Source organism: Alligator mississippiensis, chromosome 5, assembly GCF_030867095.1.
Source record: "Alligator mississippiensis isolate rAllMis1 chromosome 5, rAllMis1, whole genome shotgun sequence".
Taxonomy (NCBI): Eukaryota; Metazoa; Chordata; order Crocodylia; family Alligatoridae; genus Alligator; species Alligator mississippiensis.
Genome location: NC_081828.1, coordinates 2,667,924 through 2,688,866, shown reverse-complemented (window position 1 = coordinate 2,688,866; position 20,943 = coordinate 2,667,924). Strand labels below are relative to the sequence as shown.

Here is a 20,943-nt window from a genome sequence, read left to right as displayed (position 1 = left end):
TACCCCTTTGCTTTCATGATGGCTTCTCTGAGACAGCAGCCGCAGCTGAGAGACCTGAGGGCAAGGGGAGTGCAGCAGGAGCAGCACAAGGATGTGTTGAGCGAGCGTGAGAGGACCCTTCTCAGAGGCCGTGGCCCGCCAGGGAGCATCTCAGACAGCCAGGCCCTGCAGAAGCTGGCTGAGGAGGTACGGGCCAAGAGCAGACATTGTGCTGGGGGAGCTGTGGGCATGCAGAGCAAATTCACCAGGAGAGTAGCCCTTTGGCCCCTCCAGGCTGTGCCTGGTGACGTTCCCATGCATGCAAGACACGATCCACGTGGCTGGGGCCGTTTGGGAAGGGCTGGCTGAGCAGTTGCATTGCCCTCCACCCATGCTATCATCTCAGATGCTCACCCCTGCCTGTCATGAATCTGGCCATGGGGCTTGTAGGCGCCGTTCATCCACTCTGCAGATACGCCGCTGAATCCTATGCACCATGGTGCCGCGGAGGGGGGGTAAGGGGTGGGTGGGTAAAAGCATCCAGAGCTGTGGTCTAGCTTGTCGGCCACTTTACGCTGGGGCTAACCCAGGGGTGAGTTGCAAATGTAACAGTGGGCCCAGGATATTTCTTGGGGTAGGAAAAGACACTCTCTGGGCTGCTTATACAATGATTCAACCATTTGTCACACCCTTTTAATGAGCCTCCTGAGCCAGCAGGTGCTTGCGAATCCCTCCCGATTGCAGGTAGGGTTTGCTGCCCCTGGCACCTGTCTGCTCTGCCTCCCCTGATGGGACAGATCACTGAGCATGACCCCATCTGAGCATTTAAATTGGGCTGATACTGAAGGGAGGAGCCGGCTGCTGGGGCACGACCATTTCTTTCTCTTCTCTGTCTCTCGAGTCCTGTGTCCAGCTGTGAGCCCCCCACTGCAGAAAGGATGTGGACACATGGAAAGAGTCCAGTGGAGGGAAATGAAAATGGTTAGGGGCTGGGGGACAGGACCGATGAGGAGAGGCTGAGGGAAATGGGCTGATTTAGACTGCAGAAGAGAAGACCGAGGGGGTTGAATAGCAGCCTTCACCTCCCTGCAGGGGGCTGCAAAGAGGATGGAGCTGGGCTGGTCTCAGTGGGGGCAGATGGCAGGACAAGGAGCAATGGGCTGCAGCAAGGGAAGTTGAGGTTGGATATTGGGGAAAAGCTTTCTCACGAGGAGGGTAGTAAAGCACTGGAACAGGTTGCCCAGAGAGGTGGGGGGGATCTCCATCCTTGGAGGATTTTAAGACCCCAGTAGACAAAGCCTTGCCTGGGATGATGTAGTTGGGGCTGGTCCTGCTTGGAGCAGGGGGTTGGACTAGATGTGACCTCCCGAGCATCCTTCCACCCCCATTGTCTGCGATTCCTGTTCTCTCTCTTCCCAGTTCCACAAACTGCGGATGTCTCTGGAGGACGCCGTCCCGACGCGCCGATTCTTACAACCAGAGGTAACCTCTGCGTGACTCGGGGGCTGAGGGGGAACTGGCAGACAGGCTGCATTTGGGAGAGGGGAGAAAGGACCGGGCAGCTGGGTGTGGAAAGGAGGACTGGTTCCAGCCCCGGGCCCGTCTGCAGCAACCCGCAGTCTGTTCGCGTGCACGCAGCGCGGTAGCAGGTCAAGTGCCAGTAGATAGCGCTCCCAGCACATAGCCTGGCTCCTGGGACTAGTAATCCCATGTCTGCTGCTACGTGAAGGACGGCCGGGTTGGTGTGCGTGGGTGACCAGCCCCTCCGAGGTGTGGATGAGCTGGGCCCTGCTCCAGTGGGGGTCAATGCTCACCCTTTGGCTTCGTGCTGCGCAGCCTGTAACGTCGGTGCTGGGAACCCGCTAACCCACATCCCGTCATGCTGACCCTGCAGCTCCAACAGCTATGAAACATTGCAGAGGTCCCTGCACTAGCTGTCCTTAGCTTGGTCCCCGGGGCCAGGGAGCTGGCTGCAGCCTTGGAGCAAGTTGGCACAGGCTTTTATTTACTCTGAGCATCTAAGAAGATGCAGAGGTCCTGGGTGCAATCCTCACCGGTGACTGGAGGTGGAGGGAGGGGGTTTACCTCTGCAGTGCTGTCAGCCCCAAAGAGGTAAAAAATTACAAGGCAGGTCCCCAAAAACAGGAGACAAAATGGAAAATGTAAGTGCTGTGTTTGTCGTTTGGGGCAGGGGCCTTCAGCCTGCCGGGTTTCCTTGAGGCTTGCGAGACTTGCAGTGAAACCACAAGCATTGGCCATGCTGCCTGGGACCCCCCAACCCACCACCCCGACCTAAGGGACGAGCCCTGCGCCGTCCCCTGAAGCAGCGCAGCCGTCTCATCGAGTCACGGAGCAGCGGGGCTGGGAAGAGCTGCAGGGGTCATATCTTGTCCAGCCCCATCCAAACAAACCCCCGTCTCACCTGGTACTAAAACTACACCATCAACCCTGTTGCACGGCCGTGAGGCAGAGCTCAGAGAGCCCGGACCCCAGTGTTGAATTGCAGGCTTGTCACCATCTCGCTGCATGGGTGTTAGGTGGACGGGACTTTTCTCCCCCTCTTCCTGGCTGAGCTTGTGGGGTGCACAGGATCCCGCGGCCTTGCTGCTCTGCCATCCTCGACGCTGGGGCTGACACGGGTTGGCTCGCAGTGTGTCGTGCCCCCCGCTCCTTCGAGCTTTGCTTTTTTGCTCCAGGAGGAAACCAGCCCTTGGATCCCCCTGCACGCGGCGTACAGGCAGCGGCTGGCGGACCTGGCAGACTCTCACGAATACTACATGGCGGACATCCAGGCCAGGAACCAGCGCCTGGAAGAGCAGAGAAAGGGTAGGAGCTGTGGACACGTGCCGAGTGCAGGGAGGCAGCTGGGCACAGAGCATCCATCGCACGCGTCTCCTCACCCCGCACATCGCACCGAGCAGGGTGCAGCGAACCAGGCAGGAGTCCCCACCAGCCCCTGGAGGGACCTGCTCACCTGCCAGGCTCTAGCCGTGAAAGCCTTCTCCCTGCTGCTGGGGTGGGTCAGAGGAAGGGGGTCTAGACCCAGGCAGGTGGAAGAGGAGACTCAGAGCGGCAGGGTTTTACGCTGGTGCAGCCGGGGACAGGAAGACGGGGCTGAATCTGTGATGTGATGCTGTAGTAAGGGAGGGGAGACGGGGCCGCGTGAGCCTGAGGCAGCGCGGCTGTTCCCGCATCCTGCAGAAATCCAGAGGCGCCTGTCGGACCTGGCTGCCCAGGACTCCTCCACCGCTCATGTGGAGCAGCTGTTGCTGGAGCTGAGAGCCCAGGAAGGGAAGAACCAGCTGGCGCTGGATGCCCTGAGGGATCAGATTGGACTCCTGCAAGCTGCAGGCGCGAGGTGAGGGTCCAGGCAGGGTCTGGGGCCTGGCATGGGAGCCACAGAGCACGGCTATGGGGCAGGGCAGCCCCAGAGCACGCCCTGCCCTGCAGCCTCTCAATGCCTTGGTGTGGCAGGAGGTGATGCTGAGGAGAGTTTCTTGCTGCTACTGTAAGGGCAGGGCCTTTGCTGGCAGGAGGACAGTGCAGCAAGGTGAAGCTGGGAGGTGGGCATGGCTGGCACTGCAGTCAAGCCCCCTGCCTCCTGGCCTCGTGTCCCCAGCCCTGGGGAGCAAACCGTGCAGGACTCTGGTCCAGGAACCTCCTGGCCCAGCCTCCAGATCATAGCACGGCTGCGGAGGGGAAGCACCATGCTCCCACCCCTGGACCTTCCTGGGAGCACGCAGCAGCCTGAATCCCTGTGTGAAGTGTTGACCTGAGCCCAGCCACGAGACTGGGGGCGAAGACACGAGGTCAGGGCTTTGCTGTGCGGCTGGGGTCGAAGCCCGCAGTGGCTGCTGCCGTCTCCGGGAGCCGCGCGGGAGATGCTTACCCCTGCAGCAGGGAAGGTCCATGGGGACGTTTCAAAACACACGTGCATCCCGGGTCAGGGAAAGGGGGTGAGCTCTGGGACAGCAGGTTCCTCTCTGCCCAGCCAGGGCCAAGTCCACAGGGTCCCCAGGGTGCAGCTGCTGCCAGGGCTTTGCCGTCGCTGACATCCAGGTCGAGCTCACGCTCCTCTGCTCCTCGGTTCGTTTCCAGAAGCCAGCAGGAGCCAAGCAGCCACCGAACCGCGGCCGGTGCTGCAGAGAAGAGAAGGGAGCAGGTCTCCCTCAGCCTCATCCCGCTGCCCCCAGCCTCGGGGCCCCTCTCCGCTGAGATAAGGTGAGCGCCGGCCCCACTGCCAGCACCTCCCACGAGGCAGCGAGGGCCGCTGCGATGGTTGGTGCAGCACCTCGGTATGGGGGAGACTTCCCCACTTTCCAGCTCCCCTGTCTGCTTGGTGCTCTCCTTCGTCTCTCCGACCTGCCATCCCTCTGTCTGCTTGGGGATAGAAAGGGCTTGAGGCAACCCAGCTGTCCAGTTTTTAAGTGCATTTAAGGCTGGAGCTGCTTCTCTCCCCCGAGTTGAGAGAGGCTCACTGATGCAGGCTGCCAGGGCCCTGACGCCTGTCTCCTGCCCCCAGAGCCCTGCACTTGGCGTATCTCCAGGGTGGAGGCAGTGACCCGGCAGTCCTGGCTCAGCTGTACGATCTGCAGGGGGAAGCAATGGTGCTGGAGGCAGCAGCAGGGAAGCCGGAGCGCAGAGAGAAGAAGAAAAGTGAGTCTGGAACAGGGGAAGGGGCTTTTCCCCAAGTCCCCCCAGGTCTGGGATTAGTGCAGCATTAACACAGACATGTACCAGAGCATCTGCAAAACACACAAGTTTCCCAGTCCCACCCCCATGTGCCTGCCCTGGAGCTCATTGAAACCCAGGGCTTGGATCTGAGTTCAGATGCTGGCAGGGGCAGGTATTTGTCCTGCTCCGGCCCCAGGTGCAGCCCTTTGCACACAGCTGCAAGCGTCTCCGTCTCCTCTTGCTGTGGTTGCAGAGCCCCGCGCCGACAACGCCCGGCCCCTGGACGCGGAGCTGCTGGCCGTGGAGCTGCAGAACCAGCGGCTGGAGGACGAGCTCTTCAAGCTGAAGATCCAGAGGGATAAGAGGAGAGCGGATGAGGGTAGGCTGGTCAAAGCAGAGTGGATGCCCAGGCGAGCAGCATCACAGTGGCTGTAGGCCGGTGCGGGAGGATGTTGCCTTCACCGAATCGCAGCAGTGGCTGCTGGAATAGCGTAGTCAAGGGATGCTGCTTCCCACTGCACACGTGTGCCAGCTGGAGCACGTGGCAGGCTCAGGGTTGAGCTCAGCTCTGGAGCCCCCCAGGATGGTGCCGGTGCCCGCCGTCAGCAGTGCCCTCCCCAGCCTCTGCCCAGATGCAGCCTGAGACCCAGCAGCACAGGGCACTTCGTTCTGCCTCCTGCCGTCTGTCTGGCTGCAGTCAAGGTGCGGACACGTCCGTAACCACCTGTGAAATAAAGTGAGCGGTCCCTCGCCGGCTCCGGATGAGTGTGCGCGTCTCAGGCACCGACATCGGTGTCACGCAGGAAATGCATCAGTGCTAGCGCTTCAGTAATGTGCACAGAGACCACGGGGAAACTCGTAGAGGAATAAAACCTCCTACTGCTGCGTCTGCTCCCCGGGTCTCACCCTCCCTCCTCCCTGACGGCCCCTGATGAGGGTGTCCCCAGATGTGATCCCTGCCAAACCTGTGCAGCCCCTGGCACGGTGAGGGTTGTGCACCTCAACTGCAGCAATACTTAATACGATTGCACAGACCCCTGGTTGGCAGGAGTCCATGTGGCCTGAACATTTTCCACTGGCCGGTCTTACAGACCCAGAGCAGCGGGCAGTGGAGATGAGGCCCAAGACCTGGGACTAGATCCCAGGCTGAGGGAAACCCATGCAGCCCATGCGCTCCTGGCTGCTTCTCCCACGCTGCTGCACTCCCAGGGCAGCCCCAGTGCCCGTGGCTGGCAGCTGCACGCCGCATCCCGCCGGTCCAGCCGTGCATCTGCATGCTAATGAGTCTCCCGCACCCTTTAACGAGCTCCTGTCCCCCAGGTGTGCTGGGCAGGGAGCTGGCAGAGCTGCAGCGGGCACACGTGAGGGAGATGACACAGGTGCAGGCCGAGATTGGGATGCTGAGGCGCGACACCGAAAGGATGCAGCCGCGACGGGGTGGCAGGCGGTCGCCGCCTCTGCTCCCTCCGCCGGTGGCGCCCCCCCTGCCACCTCCGCCACCCCTGCCTCTGCCAGGGCTGCGCGAGCCCCCCGTCCTGGTGAGTAGATTTCAAACCAAAAATCAGGTTCCAATTACAATCTTCCATGCGTGAAACGTTGCAATGAAATGTTACCCGTTTCGGGGGCATTTTGGGAGTTTTTGGACTTGTCTAAGTCATCAGCTTCATGCAAGAAATGCTGCCAGCCCTGCGCCAGGCAGAATCAGCCTTGTGAGGACCAGCCCAGCCACGCGTTAGAGGGAGGTGTCTGGACAGGGAGAGTTTGTGGCCATGGGGTCGACGAGTCCTCTCTCCATCACACTCTTGAACTGATCCACTCCTGGAGGGCAAGGAGGAAGGGCAGCAGCAGCTTCGTTCCCCCCCCGGGGATTTTTCTGACGCTGTTCGCAATTTGACAAAGCCCTCGTCGGCGTGTTAGGCAGGAGAGGAGGCCATCACGACTTGTTGTTTTAAGGGAAATTTGTCGTGTTCAGCCAAATCAAGTCCAAATCTGTGAGTCATTCAAAAACCATATGCGGCCCTGCTACCAGCAAGCATCCTCCACCCCCGCCCGGGGCTTCACATGCTTCGGCGGGCATCCTGTGTGCAGGCCCCAGACGCTCGTCCCAGCGAGCCGCGAGCGCTGCGCCCCGTCGGGCCAGCTGTAACCTCTCCAAAACCGCCGTGTGTTACAGGAGTCGATGGGACCTCAGACCCCAGCGCTCAGCAGACCCTGGCTGGAATCGCCGGATGCCCTGGGACCTGCCCCGTATGACCCTGGGTACGTGCCTTTTCCATGCTTGTGCCCGTTCCCCTCTTTGTCCGGCTTTGGGAGGTCAGGAATCAAACTCCTCCTGCCTGGAAGTGCAGCCGCTGCAGGCATCAGGGCCCCAGCGAGCCCCCAGCTTAACCCCCCGGGGCTTAATTAGCCATGCTGTGACGAGCAAGTTGCCTCCCACCGCCTGCTCCGTCAGGCCACCTGGGTTTTGTCACCGGCGGTCCCGTGGCCCTGTCCTTTGCAGCCCCCACGTCCGGCGCTGAAGCCGGACGCTCTCCCGCCAGCGCGCCTGGCCCCGTTCTCACGACGCTGCCTCCTGCCCCTGCAGCGCCGGCTTCGCCATCTTCTACGACTTCCTGCTGGGCTTGGACCCCACCGTCGTCCAGGTGCGCCTGGTGGCCGGGCTTTACCGTGATGGGCAAGAGATGGGCAAGCCAACCCCTCTCCCCAGCGCCGATTGCGACGTGGCTCGGGCCCCGCGGTACCTCGCGGATGGGCGGAGAGGCAACGGGGCGATCCTGGCCACCAAGCAGCCGGTTCCAAGGTGAGCAGCGTCTCGCCGGAGGCAGGAGGTGACTTACCCCTTTGCATCCTGCCCCGCTGCGCCAGGTGTCTGTAACGGGGTAGCAGCGGTTGACTAGGTCTGGGTTTCCCCGCCGTGTCCATCTGCTTGCCTGGCCCTTGAAGCTATAGACACGTGGGCATGGGTACCGCAGCAGGCGTCCAAAGCTGGTTGGGCCAAGAGTCTCACCTGGTCCAGCCATGCCCCTCGTCTAGTCTGAGTCCTGCGGGGGCACGGACCCCTCCGTCCCACCCCACACCAGCCTGCGTCAGGCCGCTGTGACCAGACTCTGCTTTGGCCCAGTATTTCAGCCCTGGGTGCTCGGGCCTGAGGGTAGGAGAAGCCAAGGCAGCTCCAAAGCCCAGGTCCCCCGTGCTGGTGGGAACAGGCTCGGCGACCCCAGTGCGGGGGGCAGACTTCACGGGATCCGTGGCTGCTGCCGGGGCCGTGTTTGCTCCGGGTCGTAGGTGCGCTCGGTGCTCAGAGCGGAGAGGAGAGGGGCAAGAAGGGAGGCTGCAGCTCATTTATATGCCTGTCACAGAGATGCACCATTCACGCCTGGGCATCCCTTGTCTCTGCCTCTCAGGGTCCGTCCCTCCACCTCCATCGCGCTGGTGGTGGAGCTCCAGGCTGCCGGGGGCTTCGACGCCTACGGGCTGGAGATCCAGCGCTTGGCTTCCCGTGGGTGGGCCAAGATCACCCTCTTCGACCAGCTGCACCAAGTGATCAGCGGCCGATGGAAGATCCCCGTCCGGGTCCTGCCCGTGAAGCCGGGACTCACGACGGAGCAGCTGAACGGGGTCCCTCAGGTGAGCGGGGTCAGCAGATCTGTTGTCGCTCCTACGCTTGCCCGGTCCCCCCACTCCAAAAGCGCTGCTAGTGCTGGCGTCAGCCCTGACCGTGGGCCCTTCCCGCAGGCTGGCAAGACGGAGCTCTACCTTCGAGTGGTGAACGCGAGAGACGCCGACGTGCAGTCCCTGGCCGAGATCGACCCCGGCAATGCCTCCCTGTACCGCTTCCCTCCCACGGTGAGCAGCGACATCGCCTTTGCGGCATTGAGGCTAGATCCCTCTTCGGCGTGACGCCGTCCGGGCTCAGACCAGCCTCTGTGCAGAGCAACAAGCACTTGGGAGCAGGACATGTTGCCCAGCTGCATTGGGAGCTGGAGACACGTTCCTCACGCCTTTACTGTTTCTCCTCCTCATTGCAGGTGTCCAGACGCATGGCACCCCCCGAGGACAGCTCTCCAGCCCCCTTCCACCCTGCTCCCGCCAGCCTGTCCCTTTCTATTCCCCCTTACACTGGCTTTGTTGACCCACCTCCTATTCTGGAGCAGCCTGTCCGGCACAAACCTGATCAGAGGTGAGAAAGGGGACGAGCCAACACCCCCTTCCCTCCCCCTGCAAGGTGATGGGAAAGTCCCAAAAACCAGCATCATAAAGGGACCGTAAAAATGCATATAAACAGCTGTAGTGTGTGTGTGTGTGTGTGTGTATGGGGGGTGGGTAAATCTATGCATAGGGAACGTGGTAGGAAGGTTATGTTGGCGCTCCCTCGAGATGGCTGCATTCCTCGTGGGCGGCGAGGGCACGGCCAGCCCAAAGGCTTGAACAATAATAGGACATTGTTAGCGGCATTTACCAAGTACATCGACATCCGAGGCTCGCTGCATTAGGCGCTGCACAGACGTAACACTTCCAACAAATAGTGCTAACTGCCTCTCTCTGGACAGAATAAGGATCCCCGCCCCAAACGCCGTATAACCCAAAGAGCCGAGAGGAGGCAGGAAGGTGCGGGCCCGTGTGCTCGGCGTGTAGCACGAGAGCTTCGCTTTAGGGATGTTTTCACGTATTGCCCCTCTCTGCGAAGGCTGGCTCCTTTCGTTGCCCCAGTCCCACTGCACCAGCCTCCAGGAGAGGGAGGAATTAGAGCGACCGAGTCTCGACTCACGAGCGTGGTTGTAAAGCCCGATGCTCCGGTCCCTGCTGCGGCTGCCGTCCAGCACAACGTCCCTTGCTGGAGGGGAATCCCTCTGCAGCGATGTGGGTCCAATGACCCGCAGGGCCCGGGGTACCGGGCAGTACAGCCGCGGCACTGACTGGGCCAGAGACCGCGTCCCTGGGTGGGGCTCCGGTTGTGCCCCGGTCTCAGGCTGATTTCTTGGGGCTTTCCCTGTCCCGGTGGAGGCAGAGATGTTTCTTTGGCCAGATTTCATTCAAAAAGACATGGGAGCTGCTAGGAGCTGCTTGCACGGGGTGGAGTCTCCCAGGGTATTTTGGGCAGACGAGGTGGGGGTCTCGCACATCTGTCCCGTGCCCACGCGCTCCACAGCATGTGTGTCGCATATGTCGTGGCCTATGCAGAATAACCCAAATAGTTTCATCTTTCCAGACTGCCATGCCCCGCTCCCTGCTCCATCCAGTGTCCTCGTACCCGAGCCTGTTCCTCGTGGCAGGGTGCACCGTCCCCAGCAGCAGGGTCAGGGTCAGGTCCAGGGGCTGCTTGCTCCGAGACCAGTTCAAATCCCTCACAGATTTGTGCTGCCTGGATGACTTGTCAATGCAGGAGCTGGTGGGTTTTTTTCCAATCCTCTTTGAAACCGCACAGACCATTTTCCCACTGACTGAGGCTAAAACCTAGACGCTTTGCCTGCGTAATGACTGAAGCAGCAGGCCCGTATCCTGTCTCTCGGTCACGCCGGGCTCTTGGCACACCAGGTGCGTCCTGCTGTTTGCACACACACACACACACACGTGCTTTGCACGACACAGAATTTGCAAATGCGAGCTGTCTGGGTTTAGGCCCCGAGATGTCAAGAAGGAGCTGGGTGGTCGTTGCCTGCTCCCGAGCACCGCAGACCCTGTCTGCTATCCCATGCCCTCTGCAAGGCAGATCCGCAGCTCAGCCCGGCCCCCGGCCCTACACAGACGGGTCGTGGTCTCTGGTGGGGAAGCCTGCTTGGCTCCGATGAAGCCGGGGAGCAGGGCCCTTGTCATTCAGTTCAGCTAGTATGTCTGTGCGTGTGCATGCGTGTTCATGTTTTCCCGTGGGCCTCCAGCTCTGTTCCCACAGGGACGTGACCGGTGACCAGGGCTGTGGGTGCTGCCTGTAGCCCAGGCTGGGGAACAACCTCCTTTCTCACCTCTGTGGGGTCTGGTCCCTGCCTCCGGCTGCCTCGGCTCCTTGCCCTGCCTGCCGCATCCACGTCTCCACCCCGCTGTTCTCCCCGCTTGCAGCAACCCCGGCCCTCGTTGCAGGGATGCACGGACACTGCCGGCCCTGCATCCTCGCAGACTGGCCGTTCGCAAGAGGCCCGAGGTCCCCGGCCCTGGTCCTGCTCAGCCCACCCGTGCAGGGGGAGGTGGGCTCTGCAGGGGGACTCCTGGCTGCTTCTCACGCCCCGCGGTGCTTGAGCCAGGAGGGGCTTCAGAAAGCAGATGCCAGGGGCAATGTCACCTGTGCTGTGTGTGCAAGGCTCAGGTGTGGTCATTGCTGTCCCCGGGGGCCAGGCCGCACCACCAGCATCCCCCTGGCCCTGTGGTGTCTCCACCACTTGCACGGTGCTGGTCCAGGGGCCAGAGCCCAGGGCACCTGCATGGGCTTGGATGCCGAGCTGGCCCTCGGGACTGGAAGGGCCGCTGTGCCCGGTCCCCTGGACCAGCAGCAGCTCGCTCGCTCGCTCCTTTCGACCCGCCGCTCTCTTCCTCCTCCTCTCTCCTCCGTGCTCGTTCCCTCCTCTTCCCCCGCTCTTCTGCCTGGCGGGAGCCCAGAAGCTCGGGGATGGCTCGGCGCCCCACGCCCTGCAGGTAACAGCCGCGAGACTCGTGGGCCCCCCCACAGCGAGGCGCACATCGCGGTGCCGGGGGTTGAGCCCAGGCCCCGGCAGGCAGTGCCCCTTGCTTCTGCAGAGACCGCAGCGAGCTTGTCCCGGGGGGTGACCTTCTCCGGGAACTGCCCTTCCCCGCACCTGGGCTGCACTGAGCCTGAGCCCGTCCGGCAAAGGCAGCCCCCGGGCTCCAGCCACGGCAGAGGGGCCACGGCTCCACCGCTAACCTGGCCAAACCTTTCCAGGCACATCAACTTCTCCCCCTCCACAGCTCTGCTTTCACCGGGACCCAGGAGTCCAGGGTGCAGCCCCCGCGGGGAGACCCCGGGAGAAACGTGGGGTTTATCGTTGACCGCGTGAAGGGTGCACCCCCAGGGGATGGGGTCCTCCGGCTGACCGGCTACCACCGGGACACGGGGCAGGTAGGCAGAGCTGACGCCCAGGGGGTGAGCGCGGTCCCGGGGACAGAGAGGGAGCAAGTGTGTTTTTGTCCAGCTTAGGGGTGCCGTGTGCTTCACTACCTGGGGGCGGGGGGCAAAGGGACCCCCCTGCCCCCATGGGCACAAGCCCCTGGGCAGTCTCCGGCCCCAGCCTCTCTCCGGCCAGGCGGGGGGCAGGCCCTTGTCGCTCCTTGACACGGGCAGGAGCACGGCCTGTGGTTTGACTCCTCGCAACCTCTGCTGTTTCTCTGTCCAGGTGATCAACACCAGGAGCTCGGGAATGACCTTCTCCACCACGCCCGTGAGATCCAGCATTAAACAGGGCTACTTCCTCTTCGGCGAGCAGGAGGTAGCAGGGCCCTGGAGCGGGCGGGGGCTTTCCTTGCAGACCTCGGATGCATTGTGCGGGGGGGAGGTCTGTGAAGGGGTTGCGGGGTTTCGCCTTGCCTCTCTGGTTGCAGAGGCAGGGTCAGTAATGGAGGTGTGAATCTGCCCCGGCCCTCCCCCCCCGGCTGCCGCGCCGCTAGGAGCATCCCCATATCTCCTTACTGTGCACAGCGCGGATGTGAGGATGCCAACACACCCACAGGCCTTAAAAGGCCTAGTGGAAATCAAGGCACCCACCAGTAGCCCCCAGTGCCCGGGCACGGCCGGAGAGGTGTCTGTGCCCCCCACCTCGGTGGTGGGGTGTCTGTGAGCGCAGCCGCCCCTTCTCTCCTCCCCAGGTGACGTTCCCAGACCTGCTGCCGCAGGAGGACATGGTCCTGATCACCCGCTTTTACCACTGGCCCAGCGGCAGCGTGGCCACGGCCCCGTGGGACGCGGGCTCTGCAGGGGCCCAGCTGCTCCTGGAGCGCGACGCCTGGCTGGCCGCGTGGGCCGTCCTCGGCTTGACCGGTGAGCCGCGCGCTCCCACGGTGTCCCGCCGGCGCCAGTCGCAGCAGCGGTGATAGAAGCTGGCTCTTTCACATCTTGTCGTTGCAGAGCAGGGGAGGAAAGGGGACCGGGGGGCAGCTGTCTGGAGCACGGGGACCCATGACCTGACCCTGTATCACGGCCCCGTGCCTCCGGCCCGTGCGCTCGCAGTGCTGGTAAGTCTGACCAGCGGGGAGGAGACAGCCAGCGCCCTCATCGCCACTTTGGGGTGTAAGGAGGAGGCGGGCGAGCAGGAGGCCGAGGGCTCAGTCCAGCTGCCCTTGATTTGCTGGAGCAAGACTCAAGCCCTCCAGGTCCCTTAGGAGCAGGCGGATGGCCGTTTGCCGCCTGTCCTGGTAGAGGTGCTCTGAGGGGAGGGAATTAAAATGGTCCTCGGAGGCCGGAGGAGCTGCACCTGGCTGCCCTGACGCTGGCACGGAGCTGCTTCGTCTGCCTTTGGTCTGGGCGATCGGTTGCACTAGAAATACAGCCTGGTGTCTCCGATGTGCGGGGTCCTTGCGTCTCTCCGGGCTCCCCGGGTGGGTCCCGTTGCCACCTCTTATGGGCAGTTGGTGGAAAGTGGGAAGCTTGCGCTAAGTCTCGGGTGCAAGCCAGCGTCGGACTATCCCTGCAAGGGTCCAGCTGTGCAACGAGGGGCTGGTCCCGGCCCTGAGCCGCTTGGGGAGGCTGGGCAGGAGCATGGGTCTGAGCCGGGAGGCAGCAGGTGGGGTTTTGTGCCGCTCCCTGCTATCCCCCCCAACGCCTGGCACCCATCTCAGCCCGAGGAGCGACAGCACCGCAGCTGGGAGCCGTACGGCGGTGCCACTGTGAGGCTGCACGTCTTCAGTGGCGAGAAGCCGGAGCTGCCTTTCCCCCCGGAGACCCCGGTCGCGCTCGGCCGCGTGCTTACCTGGCCCCGCGTGAGTATTTCTTGGCCCAGCCGAGGAAGGGGAGCATCCGGGCAGTGCTGCTATCGGAGCCCCCGGCCCAGCGCAGGTCCTGCTCCCCGTCCAGGGACCGCTGGGCCGGTGGGGTCCCGGCCGTCGTGCAGCAGCGATGACGTCTTATTGCCTGCCCGGCCCCAAAGCTGTCGTGCTGCATCATCATAGCCCTGTCCTTGCAGGCTGCCTTCATCCACCACGTCAGAGACACGCCAGCCACGAAGCCCTTCGGCGCCAGGGATGGCTTCCGCCTCTGCATCGACGGGGCCCGCTACCTACCGGACGCCGCCACGATCAGCCGCGTCGCTGGCCGCATCCTCGACAGCAGCTACCGCCAGTACGCAGCAGCCCCCCGCCCCTTGCAGAGGGATGCGCCGGCCAGGACGGAGCCGTCCAGGGAAGACGCAGGCACTGATCCGTATTAAATGTGTCCTGACAGGCACACGGGTCTCAGCCCTTCATGGCCGTGCAAACCCCAAGACACGGGAGCCGGCGGCTGCAGGGTGGACCCCTGCCCAGTGCCGGCGTGGTCCAAAGGCAGCACCGAGGGGCTGAGGGGCCGACCTGATCTCTGCCTCCTTCTCCCCATTCAGAATCGGGCCGGACATTTCCACGGGGATCGACCTGAACAGCAGCATCTTCGAGCCGGTCTACAACTACAGCCTGGACATCCGGGGCCTTGCGGTGCCGCCGTCCGCCACGCTCCTGCTGAAGGTCCGTGCTGGGCTGGGGGCAAGGGCTGCAAGCAATGGGGGGACCTGGCCGGAGGTAGCTGATGTGCTGGAGGGGAAACCCATGGCGCTGTCACCCGGCTCCTGGCAGGCCAGAACAACCCCCTCCATCCCCTGCCCACTCAGTCCAGAGGGTTTTGCCTTCCTCGAGCAGGGGCCCTTCCTAGGATGCTCTGGGCACGGCTCACCTGCCACACTCGGTGCCGACGGGCTCGTGCACGAGCGGCAGGAGCCCCCCTGATCCCTCCCTCGAGCGCAGGGGTGTCACGGAGCACGAGACCGAGCTGCCACCCTTCTTCCAGCTCTACTCCGTGGACAGGTTCAGCCGCCGGCTCGTCCTCCTCGGCTGGGCAGCGCTCAACCTCTTCGTGCAAGTCGGGACGTGTAAAGCCCCCCCGGCCGACTCTGCGAGGAGCCGGGTGAGCCCCACGCGCGCGTGCATGCGAACACACTCCCCCCCCCGGCAGAGGAGGGAGGTGAGGGTCACGGTGTGGGGAAGGAGCTCGGGAACTGGGCATCCCCAGGGGCAGCAGCCTGGAGGGTGCAGGGAGGGGACTGGGTTATGCCAAGCAGAGGCACGGCTGACCCGCGGCCCTCGGTCCAAGCAGGTCTCCCTGAACGACGGCGCCCACCAGCTGCGCCTGTACCACAGTGGCCCCGACACCACCCAGCCTCTCTCCGCGGACACCCTCGGGGCCGGCGGACGGTAACACCTGTCACCTCCACCCTCCCCTACCTCCCTCTGCGTCCTCGGGGAGGTCCTGCCCTTTGCCCTGACCCCGGCACCTCTCCCCCCTCCAAAGGTACGTGCCGTGTGCCAGCCTGCTGGTCCGGCTGCTCGCAGCCCCCCGGGAGTCCGCAGTCCTGGAAGGGAGCGTGGCGGCGCCCTGGGAAGACCTCGTCCAGCCCCGGCCCGACTACGCTGACGGGGTTTATTACTCGGACACAGCCAGGCCCACTGCCGGGGAGAGCTGCCTCTTCTCCGCGCTGGCAAACAGGTGAGGGGGGAGCACAGGTCCGCGAGGAGCGAGTACCCTCGGTTAGGCTCATCTGGTCAGGTCAAGGTCGCAGAGACTAGCAGGGGCGCCAGGCAGGCGCTAGCGCTGGGCAACGCGATGCACCGAGTCTGGCCAAGACACCTCCCTGCCACCACTCTGTTCCCACTACCACGTCCCCCACCCCATCAGGTCTGCGGTACTGGTTCGGGAGATCGTCCCCCAGCTCATTGGAAACCAAGGCCCGGTGCCACGGACGGACGAAGACATCGTTGCATGGATTGCCCAGAAGCTGAGCAGGACGCCAGACAGCAGCCCTCAGCCCTTCAGCCTCACCTACGTCTCCCGCTACCTCCCTGCCTGCGGCATACAGGTGAGCGGACCAGCGCTGGTAGCAGCGGCCGGCCGAGAAAAGAAACTCAAGCATAGTCGCAGACCCTGGGTGGCTGGGATGTCGCAGGTGCCGCCCTAGCTCAGACCAATGGCCCATCTCACCAGTAAACGCTCTTCATCGACACTTTGGAGGGAGCAGCCAGGCTCCCGTGGGCTGCGCCCGGGGACCCGCACCGATTCTGCAGGGCAGATCCCTCCTCCCCGCTTGGTGCTGAGCCGTCTGCTCCGGCCCGTTGCAGGTCGCGGTGGACGGCGCCTGGAACCTGCCCTGGTCCGGCTTGACGCTGGCTCATTTCTGCTTCAACCCACCCGGCGCGTTTTACTTCGGGAGACGATGGCTGAAGTACGATCGTCCCGTCTTCCTGGAGGTGCTCGACCTCGACAGCTACCAGAAGTGGCCCGCGTGGCTGGACGGGTTCAAGGCAAGCATCACCTGTACACGGGAACGGAGGGGGGAAAACAAGGTCATTTTGCTAGTTCGCTCTCACCCCCTACAGCTCAACCTCCAAGCATAGTTCGAGCCAGCACCCACCTTGAAAAGGCCCCAATCCTGGAGGCACAGGGGTGGAAAGCCAGTCGACTGGGGGCCACGTGGGTGCCACACTAAGGGCTTGGGATGTGGCAGACTGACGAGCCATGGGCTCTAATCGCCCAATTAGCAACTCAGGCCTGCTGCTGCTCTAAGGGCAGGTCCGCCTGGTTGAGCATTTCAGAATGGCGCCAGCTGCTAGCTTCGCACCCGGCTTTGTCCCCCTCCAGCCAGCATCTTCTCTCCTTCCAGTCCTTCCCACAGAGGACGTACCACGAGCATCTCACGGTGATCATCCATCTCCACGAGGTCACGGTGACCACAGGGGCCCCTGGCGCAAAGGCAGCCGGCCGGTCTGCAGAGAGAAGAGCCGCAGGGGAGGAAGGTGACGGGCTGCGCTACGTGCTGGGGAGCCAGGCGTGGGCTGCTCTCCACGTCTTCTCCAGAGGCTACTGCAACACCGGTGTTTATCAGCTGCCGCTCTACCAGGGGGCTCCCAGCCAGGTAGGTACGGACCATCAGGGCCTCACTGGGATCAACGATGGCAATGAAAAGCCCTGCGGGGCAACAAGCAAACCTTCCCCCTGCCGGGCTACTCCGAGCGGGGCCTTTACAACTCGGCACGCTCTCAAGTGCTTGCAGTCCGAAGCAGCGGGGAGGGAAGGGGCACGGTGACCCAGCAGCGAGGATGCGGTGGTTGCAATCAGCACGTGTAGATGGGAGGGGAGCAGCTCGCTAGAAGGAGAAAGGGACCGAGCAGGTGGGGAGCTGGCAGCCCGGCCGGACCTGCGGGAAGTTCCTGGACTCTCTGCCGTGGCCGGAGCCGCCTTGCGCAGTGAGGCCGAGGGAGAAGGGAGGCGTCGCTTGACCAGGAACAAAGCGTGACTCTCCCCTGTGCTTCCCCAGTCCCTCCTGGTTGCGCTGTCCCAGGGGGAGTGTCGCAGCACGCTGGAGCACCTGGCTGCGGAGAACAAGGTGAGTGACCTGAAACGCTCGGCCACGGCGAGCAAGGAAGGGTCCAAAGCAGCCATGGTGGGAAGGGAGGGGATGCGCAATGACACCCTCCCCTACCCCGCTCACCCTGAAAATCAGTAGCAAACCCCCCTCGGCTCCCGCGTGAGCTTGTTAGCGCTGCACAGACAGATCAGCTGCGAGCACCAGCTGGGCTCTTTCTGCCTCAAGCCTCAGCGCTGTGGTGCCAGCTGCAGAGCCGAACCGGGCCTCCTGGGACAGGGAGGAAGCGGCTGTCTGCCTGCAGACCCAGGTCGAAGCTGCAGCGTAGGAAAGGGAAGAGAGAAAAAAAAAAAATCCCGAAAATTTAGCTCTCTAGACTGAAATCACGAAGCGTGATTAGAGCTCCTCAGCCCGCACTGCCCCACGGCGCGAGGGGCAGCAGCCCGGTATCCGCCCCCGCTTCGGGAAGCAGCAGCCAAGGCAGAGCCACGCAGACAAATGAAGCAGCAGGAGCTTGTGAGGAACGAGCTTTGCAATTCATAGTGCAACGCCCCTTCCCCGGCGTGACAGCACGGCACAGGAAACCAGGTTACGCAGTAGTCGAGCAGAGCCGCTGTTCGGCGTTCCTAACCCGCGCGGGGTCTGGGAGCCGCCGACGGCTCCTCTCCAACACTCCCGGTCGGATCCAGCTGGAAGCGTGTTGGAGTGGGCTGTTCAGCATCTCCCAGCTCCTCGGCCCCAACGGGCTTTTAGCGCACGCCCGTTCTCTCTGTATCTCTTGCGTGCGGCAGTGCTGAGCTCCACCTTGCAGGATGCACATTTGCTTGTACCACGAGGGCACACGCCGGTCTCCGGCCAGGCCCCTACAGCTTGAACGCTTTTCCGGCTTCATTAGGGCTGCCTCAGCAGGGGGTGTGTTATGCACAGAAAGTCGCACAGCAGCAGGCCCTGCGGAGCCTCTTCTAGTACCTCATCCCCCTCCTCCTCCTCCTGAGATGGTTTCTCTTAATATGCAGCTTCAGTGTCCCTTGCTGCAACCAGAGCCCATTGCTCCTTGTCCTGCCATCTGCCCCCACTGAGACCAGTCCAGCTCCGTGCTCTTTGCAGCCCCCCTGCAGGGAGGTGGCGGCTGCTGTTCAATCCCCCTCGGTCTCCTGTCACCCCTTGCCCCCGTGCAAAGCCAGTAGAAGCAGCCACCAGGCTGGGAGGTGGATTCAGATGCTTTGGCCTGGCGCACTTGTAAGGCAGGGTGGTGACACCTCCTAGCTCAGCATCACTGATGTCGTTAGTCTAAGCCGTAACTCCAGCCGGCTTTACGTCAGGCAAACAGCTAACAGAACGGCGTGCCCCTGCACCTGCATTCATACGGCTCCTGCGCACCTCCCTGCACACGCAAGGGCTTCCCTTGTGCAGCTGAATGAGGCTGTTGTAGTTACCCCACTCTCCTCCTCCTAGGTTCAGTTGTTAGAAGGGGCGTCCCTGGTTGCCCGGATAGCAGATGGCCGCCGGGAGGAGGAACTCCGCACCTACAGGGCAGAGGTAAGCAGCACGGTGCACGCGCAGCCGCGGGCATCTCTCACCCAACACAGCCAGCGAACACGGAGGGGCTAGGAGAGCAGACATTGTCCCCCCACGTAGGAGAGCAGGGACAAACACCGTCCTCGAGGAGAGTCTCGTCTTCAATACGCAAGAGAGATTTTGACTTGGAAACGGTAGGCTTCCCAGCAACTCTGCCCACTGCCGTCCTCGCTGCGTGCTAGATCCACAGGGACGAGAAGCAGGTCCCTACGGCGCCTGCTCCAGCGAGTCTAAAAGAACCGGCTAGAGATTAATTCAGACAACAGGCAGGGTAGAGGCAGGGTATGGACCAATATGTATAAGCTTTCATAGGCAAGAGCTAGGAAAGCAAGCAAGCAGTGCCCTGAATAGAGGATGTGGGAGGGGGAGTGCTGCTGCCCAGAGCTCCTCTCCCACCTCCCTTTGCCTCAGCAGCACCCCTTCCTTCTCCTTGCCCTTGCAGAAGCTTGCACGCTGCAAATTGAACATGCTTTGTGGGAGATCAAGTGCTAGAAAAAACATGGCAGGCAATGCCCGGCATCCTTACCAGGAGCAGGCAATTATTTTGGGCAGAGGGCCACTTACTTAGTTTTGGCAAGCCATCAAGGGCCGCATGATAGGCAGCTGGGGCAGATAAATATTAAAATTTTTTTTAGGGGCCCCGCAGGCCAGATAGAACAGCCTGGTGGGCTGCATTTGCCCCAGCCCTGCCCTAGACCAACATGGCTACCACGCAGAAAAAACTTGGGGCCTAAACCTGGTTAGAAAAGTTTCCATAGGAAGCATTAAACGGGTGTTAGAAGTTGCTTGCACCAGTTAACCTTGTTTCTCATCTTAGGATATAGATCAGTCCTACCTCCCGAAGGAAAACGTGGAGTCTTACGCCAAAGAGCCTCACGGCAGTAAAGTAGCAGAACTGATGACGTGGGACAAGGCAGAAACCCAGAGACAGGAGAGGAGGGTACGTTACCTGCACCGTAGTCAAACCGACAGACCAGAGTGCACAGAAGGAAATCATGAGTATGGGCAGCAGTTTAGAGGTGCATTTCCTACTGCTGTGGTCTAGATCCGTTCTTTCCCCCAGCAGACAGAGGGGAAGAGCTTAGCAGGAACTACTTCTGTAAGAACTACTTCAGTCAGGGCGGCCAGGATCTGGAACCAACTTCCAAGGGAGGTGGTGCCGGCTCCGACCCTGGGGGGCTTTAAGAAGCAGCTCGATGCCTACCTGGCTGGGGTCACTTGAGCCCAGTTTCCCTCCTGCCCAGGCAGGGGGTCGGACCTGAAGATCTGCAAGGTCCCTTCCCACCCGACTTCTGTGATGATTCTAGGACATGAACCTGTTCAGCCTCGGCAAGGAGACTGAGGGGGGACCCGGTGGCTGCCTACAAGCTCATCAGGGGGATCATCAGCAAATAGGCAGAGCTCTTTTCTCCCCAGCACCACCTGGGGTGATGAGGAACAATGGTCATAAGCTGATGGAGAATAGGTTTAGGTTAGAGATCAGAAGGCAATATTTTACAGTTCGGGTGGCCAAAATCTGGAACCAACTTCCCAGGGAGGTGGTCCTCGCCCCTACCTTGGGCAGATTCAAGAGTAGGTTGGACGATCACCCGTCTGGGGTCTTGTGAACCCAGCATTCATTCCTGCCTGCGGCAGGGGGTCAGGCTAGGTGATCTGTTCAGGTCCCTCCTGACCCCAGCTACTAGGACACTACTATGAAACTGTTGTAGCACACACATACCCTTAAGCTTGGAAATACGCCGGTAGTTCAGGCTGCCTGGTGGAGAGTTTTCTACATGACTTTCTACAGCAAAAATATCCAAGAGCTTTGTTGCTGCAAGCTCAGCGGCCAGGATGACAAGTAGCCTCCAGGGGCACTGTCAAACCTCTTGCCCTGCGATTTCCAAGGGTTTCACATCCTGCTGAACACTGTCCAGGATTGACATTTCTGCTTCCATTTCAGGCACGGCTCCTGATCCTAGATCAAATCTAGGAAGTGCCCGGTACTGCAAGGAGCTGACAGTCAGCCACCCAGAACACAGGACCCACCGACCGACTCCACAACACCGCTGGAGAATGCAACGGCACCGTCGTTTACTTCCTTAGTCTCTTACTACTTGGGGCAAGGGAAAAAGATGGAGCATCTGCCCCTAAACGACAGAAGCACAAGGCCTACTGGGGCTCCCCCCCG

At 62.0% G+C, this 20,943-nt stretch overlaps 3 protein-coding genes and 1 long non-coding RNA gene across 5 annotated transcripts; 3 read left to right on the top strand and 1 right to left on the bottom strand.

The window, feature by feature from the left end:
- Positions 1 to 1,957: 1,957 nt before the first annotated feature.
- On the bottom strand, positions 1,958 to 4,088 carry LOC109283660 (uncharacterized). The gene is made up of 2 exons (XR_002090924.1): positions 3,869 to 4,088; positions 1,958 to 2,786 (listed from the first exon to the last, which is right to left on the bottom strand). It is a non-coding gene; the product is annotated as an uncharacterized LOC109283660 (long non-coding RNA).
- CCDC17 (coiled-coil domain containing 17) lies at positions 2,732 to 8,842 on the top strand. Its single transcript, XM_059727764.1, has 11 exons — positions 2,732 to 2,805; positions 3,181 to 3,337; positions 4,078 to 4,200; positions 4,502 to 4,635; positions 4,907 to 5,032; positions 5,974 to 6,191; positions 6,827 to 6,912; positions 7,238 to 7,453; positions 8,058 to 8,280; positions 8,389 to 8,499; positions 8,682 to 8,842. The coding sequence occupies exons 1-11, from the start codon at positions 2,757 to 2,759 to the stop codon at positions 8,835 to 8,837; spliced, it is 1,599 nt and encodes a 532-aa protein (XP_059583747.1). The 5' UTR covers positions 2,732 to 2,756; the 3' UTR covers positions 8,838 to 8,842.
- A 2,370-nt stretch (positions 8,843 to 11,212) lies between these two features.
- LOC106737630 (uncharacterized) lies at positions 11,213 to 16,300 on the top strand. The gene is made up of 13 exons (XM_059727763.1): positions 11,213 to 11,277; positions 11,569 to 11,719; positions 11,994 to 12,086; positions 12,463 to 12,634; positions 12,722 to 12,828; positions 13,432 to 13,572; positions 13,776 to 13,930; positions 14,187 to 14,307; positions 14,627 to 14,743; positions 14,933 to 15,030; positions 15,128 to 15,322; positions 15,512 to 15,692; positions 15,952 to 16,300. The coding sequence occupies exons 1-13, from the start codon at positions 11,252 to 11,254 to the stop codon at positions 16,225 to 16,227; spliced, it is 1,833 nt and encodes a 610-aa protein (XP_059583746.1). The 5' UTR covers positions 11,213 to 11,251; the 3' UTR covers positions 16,228 to 16,300.
- LOC132250708 (uncharacterized) lies at positions 16,228 to 20,857 on the top strand. 2 transcript variants are annotated; one of them, XM_059727765.1, is made up of 5 exons: positions 16,228 to 16,745; positions 17,148 to 17,216; positions 18,651 to 18,734; positions 19,591 to 19,713; positions 20,716 to 20,857. In XM_059727765.1, the coding sequence occupies exons 1-5, from the start codon at positions 16,329 to 16,331 to the stop codon at positions 20,743 to 20,745; spliced, it is 723 nt and encodes a 240-aa protein (XP_059583748.1). In that variant the 5' UTR covers positions 16,228 to 16,328; the 3' UTR covers positions 20,746 to 20,857. The 2 variants fall into 2 exon arrangements, with proteins under 2 accessions (XP_059583748.1, XP_059583749.1); XM_059727766.1 differs by lacking the exon at positions 17,148 to 17,216.
- Positions 20,858 to 20,943: the final 86 nt, after the last annotated feature.

Bases quoted from the DNA above. Each gene is read 5' to 3' on its own strand.
- CCDC17 (XM_059727764.1), top strand. From the start codon at position 2,757: ATGGCGGACATCCAGGCCAGGAACCAGCGCCTGGAAGAGCAGAGAAAG. The intron at 4,636-4,906 runs GTGAGTCTGGAA...CTGTGGTTGCAG, and splicing joins GCGCAGAGAGAAGAAGAAAA to AGCCCCGCGCCGACAACGCC. The intron at 8,281-8,388 runs GTGAGCGGGGTC...CCCTTCCCGCAG, and splicing joins AGCTGAACGGGGTCCCTCAG to GCTGGCAAGACGGAGCTCTA.
- LOC106737630 (XM_059727763.1), top strand. From the start codon at position 11,252: ATGGCTCGGCGCCCCACGCCCTGCAG. The intron at 14,308-14,626 runs GTCCGTGCTGGG...CCCTTCTTCCAG, and splicing joins CCGCCACGCTCCTGCTGAAG to CTCTACTCCGTGGACAGGTT. The intron at 14,744-14,932 runs GTGAGCCCCACG...CGGTCCAAGCAG, and splicing joins CCGACTCTGCGAGGAGCCGG to GTCTCCCTGAACGACGGCGC.
- LOC132250708 (XM_059727765.1), top strand. From the start codon at position 16,329: ATGTGGCAGACTGACGAGCCATGGGCTCTAATCGCCCAATTAGCAACT. The intron at 16,746-17,147 runs GTAGGTACGGAC...GTGCTTCCCCAG, and splicing joins ACCAGGGGGCTCCCAGCCAG to TCCCTCCTGGTTGCGCTGTC. The intron at 18,735-19,590 runs GTAAGCAGCACG...TTCTCATCTTAG, and splicing joins TCCGCACCTACAGGGCAGAG to GATATAGATCAGTCCTACCT.